General features: G+C 49.5%; 1 protein-coding gene across 3 annotated transcripts in view; it reads right to left on the bottom strand.

The window, feature by feature from the left end:
* Positions 1–411: 411 nt before the first annotated feature.
* Positions 412–9,988, bottom strand: part of SPAG17 (sperm associated antigen 17) — a 481,463-nt gene continuing 471,886 nt past the window's right edge. For all 3 annotated transcript variants that reach the window (XM_075592931.1, XM_075592933.1, XM_075592932.1), the window contains 4 exons: positions 2,956–3,016; positions 2,121–2,265; positions 1,118–1,252; positions 412–494 (listed from right to left, as the gene is read on the bottom strand). In XM_075592931.1, the coding sequence (XP_075449046.1) occupies positions 475–494; positions 1,118–1,252; positions 2,121–2,265; positions 2,956–3,016 (361 nt within the window). In that variant the 3' untranslated portion in view covers positions 412–474. The remainder of the gene's footprint in view (positions 495–1,117; positions 1,253–2,120; positions 2,266–2,955; positions 3,017–9,988) is intronic.

Here is a 9,988-nt window from a genome sequence, read left to right as displayed (position 1 = left end):
TAGCCCTGCGGGGGCCCCTGTGCCAATGGCTAACCCTGTGGGGCCCCTGTGCCATCGGTTAACCCTGCAGGGAGGAGGGGGGGGGGGGGCCTGTGCCATCCGATAGCCCTGCGGGGAGGAGGGGGGGGGGCTGTGCCATCCGATAGCCCTGCGGGGAGGAGGGGGGGGGGGGCTGTGCCATCCGATAGCCCTGCGGGGAGGGGGGGGGGGGGCCTGTGCCATCCGATAGTCCTGCGGGGAGGAGGGGGGGGGGGGGCCTGTGCCATCCGATAACCCTGCGGGGAGGAGGGGCCCCTGTGCCATCGGTTAACACTGCGGGGAGGGGGGGGGGCCTGTGCCATCGGCTAACCCTGTGGGGGCCCCTGTGCCATCGGACATTTGTGAAGAAATAAATCGATCACCAACACAATTAAAACGTATAATGTTTTATTGCAAACTAATAAAAATACATTCACCGAGAAGCAAGTGTCCTGTTCAGACGTTCAAACCTCGCACTGTGGGAGGGAGAGAAACAGGTGTTAATGTGTCATGTTTATAAGAGTTATTCATGAAACTGCAATAGTGCTGATCGGGGCACTAAGGCACTGAAGCTCCTGTTGACACTAGTGGGTGTTCCCTTGTGGTAGTGCCCTGGTCGGCACGCTCACCCCTGTGGCTGTGCATGTACCTGTGTTGTGCACCTATAGATTCCCTCCTTATGCTGTATACAACCACAGACCATGTACCTGTGCTATATAAAGGGACATCGCTCCCTGCTTGTGCAGTATACAACCACCTGTGCTATGTCCAGGGACAGCGGCCCCTCGCGTGCTAGAGAAAGAGCCCCCTCGTTACGCTGTATATAAAGGCAGCACCTTCCCCCGGCGCTGTATATAAAGGCAGCACCTTCCCCCGGCGCTGTATATAAAGGCAGCACCTTCCCCCGGCGCTGTATATAAAGGCAGCACCTTCACCCTGTGCTGTATATAAAGGCAGAGTCCTCTACCCCGGCGCTGTATATAGAGGCAGAGTTCTCTCCCCTGTGCTGTATATAGAGGCAGAGTCCTCTCCCCCGGGGCTGTATATAGAGGCAGAGTCCTCTCCCCTGTGCTGTATATAAAGGCAGAGACCCTCTTACCTGTGGGAGATTTCCGGGGTCTCAGGATTGCGAGCCTGGCGTTGGGCGCACTGCTGATCAGTCGGACCCCTGGCGCTCTCCCCCCCGGGGGCTCCCCCACAGGTCTGTCCCCGTGCAGGTTTCCTGTTAGCACGAGTGAGCACGGTTAAGGATTCCTACACTGCGGGTAACCCGTGTGTGACAGCGCAGGGGCCACATACAGTCACACGGGTCACAGCGCAGGGGCCACATACAGTCACCCGGGTCACAGCGCAGGAGCCACATACAGTCACACGGGTCACAGCGCAGGAGCCACATACAGTCACACGGGTCACAGCGCAGGAGCCACATACAGTCACCCGGGTCACAGCGCAGGAGCCACATACAGTCACACGGGTCACAGCGCAGGAGCCACATACAGTCACACGGGTCACAGCGCAGGGGCCACATACAGTCACCCGGGTCACAGCGCAGGAGCCACATACAGTCACACGGGTCACAGCGCAGGAGCCACATACAGTCACACGGGTCACAGCGCAGGAGCCACATACAGTCACACGGGTCACAGCGCAGGAGCCACATAGTCACACGGGTCACAGCGCAGGGGCCACATACAGTCACACGGGTCACAGCGCAGGGGCCACATACAGTCACACGGGTCACAGCGCAGGAGCCACATACAGTCACACGGGTCACAGCGCAGGAGCCACATACAGTCACACGGGTCACAGCGCAGGAGCCACATACAGTCACACGGGTCACAGCGCAGGAGCCACATACAGTCACACGGGTCACAGTGCAGGAGCCACATACAGTCACCCGGGTCACAGCGCAGGGGCCACATAGTCACACGGGTCACAGCGCAGGAGCCACATACAGTCACACGGGTCTCTGTTATTATTACTATGTGTATTATAATGCCAAACAGGCTACCCCTGCCTGCATCTCAGGGTGCCGCCTGCATCTCAGGGTGCCGCCTGCATCTCAGGGCCGCCGCACCCCCTCCCCCGGGATAAAAGGATATTTGCAGAAACAGGCAGGAGCAGGGTCTCCACCTCAGTTTGGATCTCGATGCAGTGAGACCACTCTGCTGACCCCTGGTGTCCTTCCAGACCAATCGCCATGGCAAAGAGCTCCAGGTAAAGTCTTCTCTCCATCCCTGCCGCCACCTGCAGGACACGCGAGGAAGCACAGTCTGCAATTAGCAATTGCGCTCAGCTTTGTATCTGTACATAGCTCTGGCAGCTGTATACTGTATTACTCTGCTCGGGGTGTCACTCACAGACATAATGCATTCTTGGCCTCGCTTACAGTCTGCAATTTGAATCAAAATAGAGCAAATAAAAATACCACAAATAAAAATACCACAAATAAAAATACCACAAATAAAAATACCACTTGTGCGCACTGTCACACGTCTGACAGGTCTGCATCCCCTGCCCTTCCCCATTATCTCTTAGTATACAGTGCTTCCACTGCACTGTACAATTAACCCTCTAGTGCCAGAAACCGTACAGGGGTCCAGGTCATGTGATATAATATATTATGCAGCGTCACGTTACACGTCATCCTATTAGCTCATTAACTGCAAAACAGGGTGGTACTTTCTCAGGAAGTGCGTTCAGAACACATGACAAAGGCATTCTTCCCCTCCTTGGCTGCAAAACTTGTGATACAAAATAGAGTGCAAAAATAAATTGCTGCAGATTTTTGCACCGGTTTTGCAGCCGGGAGACTTTTACTTGAACTGTTTTGCTGCCACAATGCACAGAAAAGAAATGCATTGCCACCATCTCTGGCAGAGAAAAGGTTAACCCAAGCCTCCCATGAGATGAGTTTGTAGGTATGAGGGTACTCACGGGTCCGGGGGTGTACATGACTCTCAGCCCAGTGCTGGGAGGGGGCGGTGTGACGTGGAACCTGTCAGAGGAAGCACGGAGATTATTAGTCATGTTTGTATGGACCTTCTACCTCACCGGTAATGCACCGACGTTCCTGAGTGGCATTCATTCATTTGTAACTCCTCTTCACCTGAGGGTCCCGTGGGACCACACCTGCCTCATCACCCAGAGATCTCTAATAAACTTGTACAGTGCTAGCCCAACTCAACTTCCCCTTAGCACCCAGAGATCTCTAATAAACTTGTACAGTGCTAGCCCAACTCAACTTCCCCTTAGCACCCAGAGATCTCTAATAAACTTGTACAGTGCTAGCCCAACTCAACTTCCCCTTAGCACCCAGAGATCTCTAATAAACTTGTACAGTGCTAGCCCAACTCAACTTCCCCTTAGCACCCAGAGATCTCGATTTCCTGCTGCCAGGCTTCCCCAGTCCGTTCCCTGGACTGAAGTTGGTCTACACCTGTAACGTTGTCCTGACATGTTCGTGGTGAAGCCCAGCTAATGACCACATCATGCTGAGAGGCCAATGAGTGACAGTGGTTACGAGTCATCCTTTTCCTTCATCTCATTGGCTCAGTGGATTCTAAGTTTGATATAAAAGTAGTGGGGACTGGAGGTGACGACCAGTGTGAGATGCCACCTGGCTCGGACTGACCTGAGGTGCTCGGTGACTAGAACACCCTTTCCTGCATTCATCCTTCTTAACCTCCTATTTTCTTTAAAACTCCTTATTTTATGTCTTAGCATGAAAAACCATGATTAAAAACCACAACCGCATAATAGAAAGGCTAAAACAGAAAGGTTTGTCTTTATTTGTTAAAAGTAATAATTGATTAAAAATACCAAGAGTATGGAGAATGTGAAGGAGAAGAGGGTGGCGAATGCTGCAGAGAGGTCGAGTAATATGAGCAGAGTGTAATGACAACGCTGCTGCCAGAATCGCTCTGCTCTTTCCTAAATCTGTCTCCGCATCTCCCCTCCTGAAATCCCTCTCCTGGCTTCCGATTAAATCCCGCATCTCACACTCAATTCTTCTCCTCACTTTTAAGACATTACACTCCTCTGCCCCTCCTTACATCTCAGCCCTAATTTCTCGCTATGCACCATCCCGACTCTTGCGTTCTTCTCAAGAATGTCATCTTTCTACCCCCTTTTTTATCTAAAGCCCTCTCCCGCCTTAAACCTTTCTCACTGACTGCCCCACACCTCTGTAATACCCTTCCCCTCAGTACCCGACTAGCACCCTCTCTATCCACCTTTAAGACCCACCTTAAGACACACTTGCTTAAAGAAGCATATGAATAGCACTGTGGATATTCTGAACACCTGATACATAAAGCTTGGCCCCCTGCAGACGCACTTACCAGAACTCCCTCCTACTGTCTCTGTACGTTCTACCTACCTACCACTTACATTGTAAGCTCCTCGGGGCAGGGACTCCTCTTCCTTAATGTTACTTTTATGTCTGAAGCACTTATTCCCATGACCTGATTTATATTATTTGTTATTTATATGATATGTATTACTACTGTGAAGCGCTATGTACATTTATGGCGCTATATAAATAAAGACATACAATACAATTGTAGGGGAGACAGGTGAGAGTCAGGAAGGCCGGACAGCAGGAGGTTACAGTAATCAAGACGGGAGAGAATGAGGGCCTGAGTCAGAGTTTTAGCAGTCGAGCAACAGAGGAAAGGGCGTATATTTGTTATTTTGCAGAGGAAAAAGCGACAGGTTTTAGTTATGTTTTGAATGTGAGAGGAGAGTCGAGTGTGACCCCTAGGCAGCGTACTTGGGCTACTGGGTGAATGATGGTACTTCCAACAGTAATGTGGAAGGAGGTAGTAGGGCCAGGTTTGGGAGGAAGTATGAGGAGCTCTGTTTTAGCCATGTTGAATTTAAGGCGGCGGAGGGCCATCCAGGATGATATAGCAGAGAGACATTCAGAAACTTTGGTCTGTACAGCAGGTGTAAGGTCGGGTGTTGAATGGTAAATTTGTGTGTCGTCAGCATAGAGGTGATATTTAAACCCAAAATATGTTATTAGGTCACCTAGAGAGAGTGTGTACAGAGAAAAGAGAAGAGGTCCCAGTACAGAGCCCTGGGGTACCCCCACAGAGAGATCAATGGAGGAGGAGGTGTTAGCAGAAGAGACACTGAAAGTACAATGGGAGAGGTAGGATGAGATCCAGGATAGAGCTTTGTTCCGAATACCAAGAGTATGGAGAATGTGAAGGAGAAGAGGGTGGTCCACGGTGTCAAATGCTGCAGAGAGGTCGAGTAATATGAGCAGAGTGTAATGATCTCTGTCTTTGGCAGCATGGAGGTCGTCAGTTATTTTAGTGAGGGCTGTTTCCGTGGAGTGAGCAGTGCGGAAGCCAGATTGTAGAGGGTCTAGGAGAGAATAGGTGTTGAGAAAATGGAGCAAGCGAGAGAATACAAGACGTTCAAGGAGTTTAGAGGCAAAAGGCAGGAGGGAGACAGGTCGATAGTTAGAAAGACAGGTAGGGTCAAGCTTGCTGTTTTTGAGTAATGGTATAACTGTTGCATGTTTGAAGGAGGATGGAAAGGTTCCAGAGCAGAGGGAGGAGTTAAAAATGTGTGTGAGCGTAGGGATTATAGTAGGACCAAGAGGTTTTAGGAGATGGGAGGGAATGGGGTCAAGAGAGCAAGTGGTAGAGGGAGAAGAGGCGATCAACAGCGACACATCCTCCTCTGAGACAGTGGAAAAAGAGTCAGGGAAGGCAGGAGGAGAGTTAGGAAGAGGTGTAGGATTGGAAGAAGAAACAGAGGGGATGTTCTGACGTATGGATTCCACCTTTTCCTTAAAATAGTCAGCAAAGTCCTGAGCGGAGATGGAGGAAGGAGAGGCAGCTGAAGGTGGTTTGAGTAGAGTATCAAAGACAGAGAACAGTCAGCGTGGGTTAGACTTGTGCATGTTGATTAGTGCAGAAAAGTAGGCTTGTTTAGCTTGCGAGAGGGCAGAGTTGAAACAGGATAGCATAAATTTGTAGTGAAGGAAGTCTGCGAGAGTGTGAGACTTCCTCCAGAGGCGTTCAGAGGAACGAGTGGAGGAACGCAGCATGCGTGTGTGGGAATTTAGCCAGGGTCTAGGGTTAGAAGGGCGAGTGCGGCAGAGAGAAAGTGGGGCATGTAGATCAAGAGAGGAGGACAAGACAGAGTTGTAGTTCCTGACCAGGTTGTCGGGGTCTGTAGCAGAGCTGAGAGAGGAGAGGGAGGAGCGAAAAGTGGACTCAAAGTCAGGTAAGTGAATAGAGCGCAGGTTTCTGCAGAACCGGGGTGTAGATGGAGGTGGAGAAGGGGAGAAGCGAGATAGAGAAAATGAGATGAGATGATGGTCAGAGAGAGGAAAATGGGAAATGGAGAAATCGGAGAGAGAGAGAAGTTCTTAGTGAAAACCAGGTCTAAGTAGTGGCCATCCTTGCGGGTGCTGGCTGCAGTCCACTGTTGAAGGCCAAAAGAAGAGGTTAGAGAAAGAAAGCGGGAAGCCCAAGGGAGAGAGGGGTCATCAATGTGGCAATTGAAGTCCCCAAGGAGAAGAACAGGGGAGTCTGAGGAGAGAAAGAAAGAGAGCCAGGATTCAACGTGAGAGAGAAAGGCAGAAGGGGGATGAGTAGAGGTAGGTGGGCGATAGATGACCGCCACATGAACAGGGAGAGGAGAGAAGATCTGGACTAATATATTAACATCAATATTTCAGTGAGACTTTCTAGCAGGGAGATGGGTTCCTTTGTGGTCTTACATTCCTCCAACCCAGACAAAGCATAAAATAACAAGGTGTCTCCAAATTCTGACCATGTTCCTATCCTGGCCTACTTCTGGAAGACATAGGACCTTCTCTGTACATTTGGGACAGTTGGCAACTCATCTTTTAGTCCAGACCAAGTTACATATAAGTTCTAGTCATGCTGCAGAAGATTCAGACCCTGTTTAGGTAAATAAAAATCATGTTGGGGTGGATGTTGCTTTTACCACAAGGATATAAATTAGGGTCTGAAACTCTGGGGTAGTAAAAACCTCAGAAAATAATTTTCCACTAAAAAAGTAGTGGGGGCAGAGAATAGACTCCCAGTAGAAGAAGTGGAGTTAAAGATAGTAAAGAAATGATTTGATGCAGATAAAAAGGAAATCCTGAAGAATGAAAAAAAGCAGATCTTAAAGGTCTGAGGTTTTACGGTATTTATAGACAATCTGAGCGCTGTTCATGGCGCCTGTAATTGCTCTGCAGAGCTATGTCAAATGTCAGTCATTCAGTGGCTCTGATGCTAAAAATTACAATGAATAAATAGACCTAGATATTAAGCACCCCATGTGCTGCACCCTGTGCAAGAGCTCGGGGTGTCATCAAAGAGGAGTTACATGGTGCACAGATTATAATGAGATGTATCACATTCTGCGTCTCTGCCCCAACTTGCACCTTGGGGAGAGTCAGTAGGAGGAGTTGGAGCGAGTTACATTGTGCACAGATTATAATGAGATGTATCACATTCTGCGTCCCTGCCCCAGCTTGCACCTTGGGGAGGGTCAGTAGGAGGAGTTGGGGGAGTTACATGGGGCACAGATTATAATGAGATGTATCACATTCTGCGTCTCTGCCCCAGCTTGCACCTTGGGGAGAGTCAGTAGGAGGAGTTGGGGGGGGGAGTTACATGGTGCACAGATTATAATGATATGTATCACATTCTGCGTCTCTGCCCCAGCTTGCACCTTGTGGAGAGTCAGTAGGAGGAGTTGGGGGGAGTTACATGGTGTACAGATTATAATGAGATGTATCACATTCTGCGTCTCTGCCCCATCTTGCACCTTGGGGAGAGTCAGTAGGGGGAGTTGGGGGGAGTTACATGGTGCACAGATTATAATGAGATGTATCCCATTCTGCGTCTCTGTCCCAGCTTGCACCTTGGGGAGAGTCAGTAGGAGGAGTTGGGGGGGGGGGGGAGTTACATGGTGCACAGATTATAATGATATGTATCACATTCTGCGTCTCTGCCCCAGCTTGCACCTTGTGGAGAGTCAGTAGGAGGAGTTGGGGGGATTTACATGGTGTACAGATTATAATGAGATGTATCACATTCTCCGTCTCTGTCCCAGCTTGCACCTTGGGGAGAGTCAGTAGGAGGAGTTGGGGGGAGTTACATGGTGCACAGATTATAATGAGATGTATCACATTCTGTGTCTCTGCCCCAGCTTGCACCTTGGGGAGAGTCAGTAGGAGTTGGGGGGAGTTACATGGTGCACAGATTATAATGAGATGTATCACATTCTGCATCTCTGCCCCAGCTTGCACTTTGGGGAGAGTAAGTAGGAGGAGTTGGGGGGAGTTACATGGGGCACAGATTATGAGATGTATCACATTCTGCGTCTCTCCCCAGCTTGCACCTTGGGGAGAGTCAGTAGGAGGAGTTGGGGGGAGTTACATGGGGCACAGATTATAATGAGATGTATCACATTCTGCGTCTCTGCCCCAGCTTGCACCTTGGGGAGAGTCAGTAGGAGGAGTTGGGGGGAGTTACATGGTGCACAGATTATAATGAGATGTATCACATTCTGCGTCTCTGCCCCAGCTTGCACCTTGGGGAGAGTCAGTAGGAGGAGTTGGGGAGGAGTTACATGGTGCACAGATTATAATGAGATGTATCACATTCTGCGTCTCTGCCCCAGCTTGCGCCTTGGGGAGAGTCAGTAGGAGGAGTTGGGGGGAGTTACATGGTGCACAGATTATAATCAGATGTATCCCATTCTGCGTCTCTGTGCTGCCAGGTTTAAGGTGTTGCAATTTTCTGGCTTCTAGAAACATGCCAAACACGGAAGACTGATTCTTACATTAGATGCACACTTTCTATTCTCCAGAAACACCTTACACGGAGCCGCTCAGATTCTAATTTTACAGTAAAAGGTTGTTTTCCCCCTTTTCCCCCATTCATCTTATTAATATATTTATATCTATAGTCTCAGCCTGCTTGTTAACCAGATTTGGTTAGCTAAGTAGAGAGTCAGCCATAGAGATGGGCGAACCTGTCTCAATCTTTGACGTGGATGTTCCTGGTCCTTGATTACTTCATTGTAAGAACCGCCCGGATTCTTCACAATCCGTCGCTGGGTCTCGGACGCACAGATGTTACAGAATCCGTAGAATAATTCAACTTAAATCCGAATCCACGGAACGTCTTTACAATGATATTTATATACAACTCCTCCCATAGGGGAGCCTGGTACAATTCCCGGTGTCGGCTCCTTGTGACCTTGGGCAGGTCACTTTATCTCTCTGTGCCTCAGGCACCAAAACCATAGATTGTAAGCTCCACGGGGCAGGGACCTGTGCCTGCAAAATGTCTCTGTAAAACTAGCAGTGCTATACAAGAACATGCTATTATTATTATTATAATAACTCCGTTTGCGCGTTCGGATTCAGAATGCAGACGGATTTAAGTATACGGAGAAAAAACGAATCTGTCTTTTTGAGACGGATTCCCGGAGTTCTGTGCATGGAAGGAACCGGCCAATCCGTGGCGGGTTCCAATCCTGTTACGTTTCGCACACTCAGTGAGTAACTCATCCAAAGGGATGTACAGTAATCATCAGGGTGAATTTAACTGTGATATGCTGGTCTGTGACCACCAGGGGGAGCTCATTGACAGCTCTCTGAGCCAGGAGAGGTGTAGCTGCGACACCGCTGAACACATTAATGGTTCCCAGACAGACCAGCGGGAGGAGGAGGGGGGTATGAGTGCGGGATGGAGGGGAGCTCGCTGGCACCAGTAACACATGTATATGGATGAGCTCGGGAAAGAAAAATGGGTTAGTGTCTGAGAAATGGTTCCCAGTTCTTTCAGCTCTAATTAAAAATCAAACTGGTCATGATTCTCTTCATCTGGAATGGCTGCAGATGGCCCCAGTGAGAGAGAACCTTGTTTCACACCAAGAGAAATAGCAGTGGGGTGTGGGGAGGTGTTAACCTGCTGGTATC

This window comes from Ascaphus truei, chromosome 3, assembly GCF_040206685.1.
Source record: "Ascaphus truei isolate aAscTru1 chromosome 3, aAscTru1.hap1, whole genome shotgun sequence".
NCBI classification, from domain to species: Eukaryota; Metazoa; Chordata; class Amphibia; order Anura; family Ascaphidae; genus Ascaphus; species Ascaphus truei.
The sequence above is the reverse complement of the archived record's forward strand: the minus strand, read 5'-3'. Positions and strand labels throughout refer to the sequence as shown.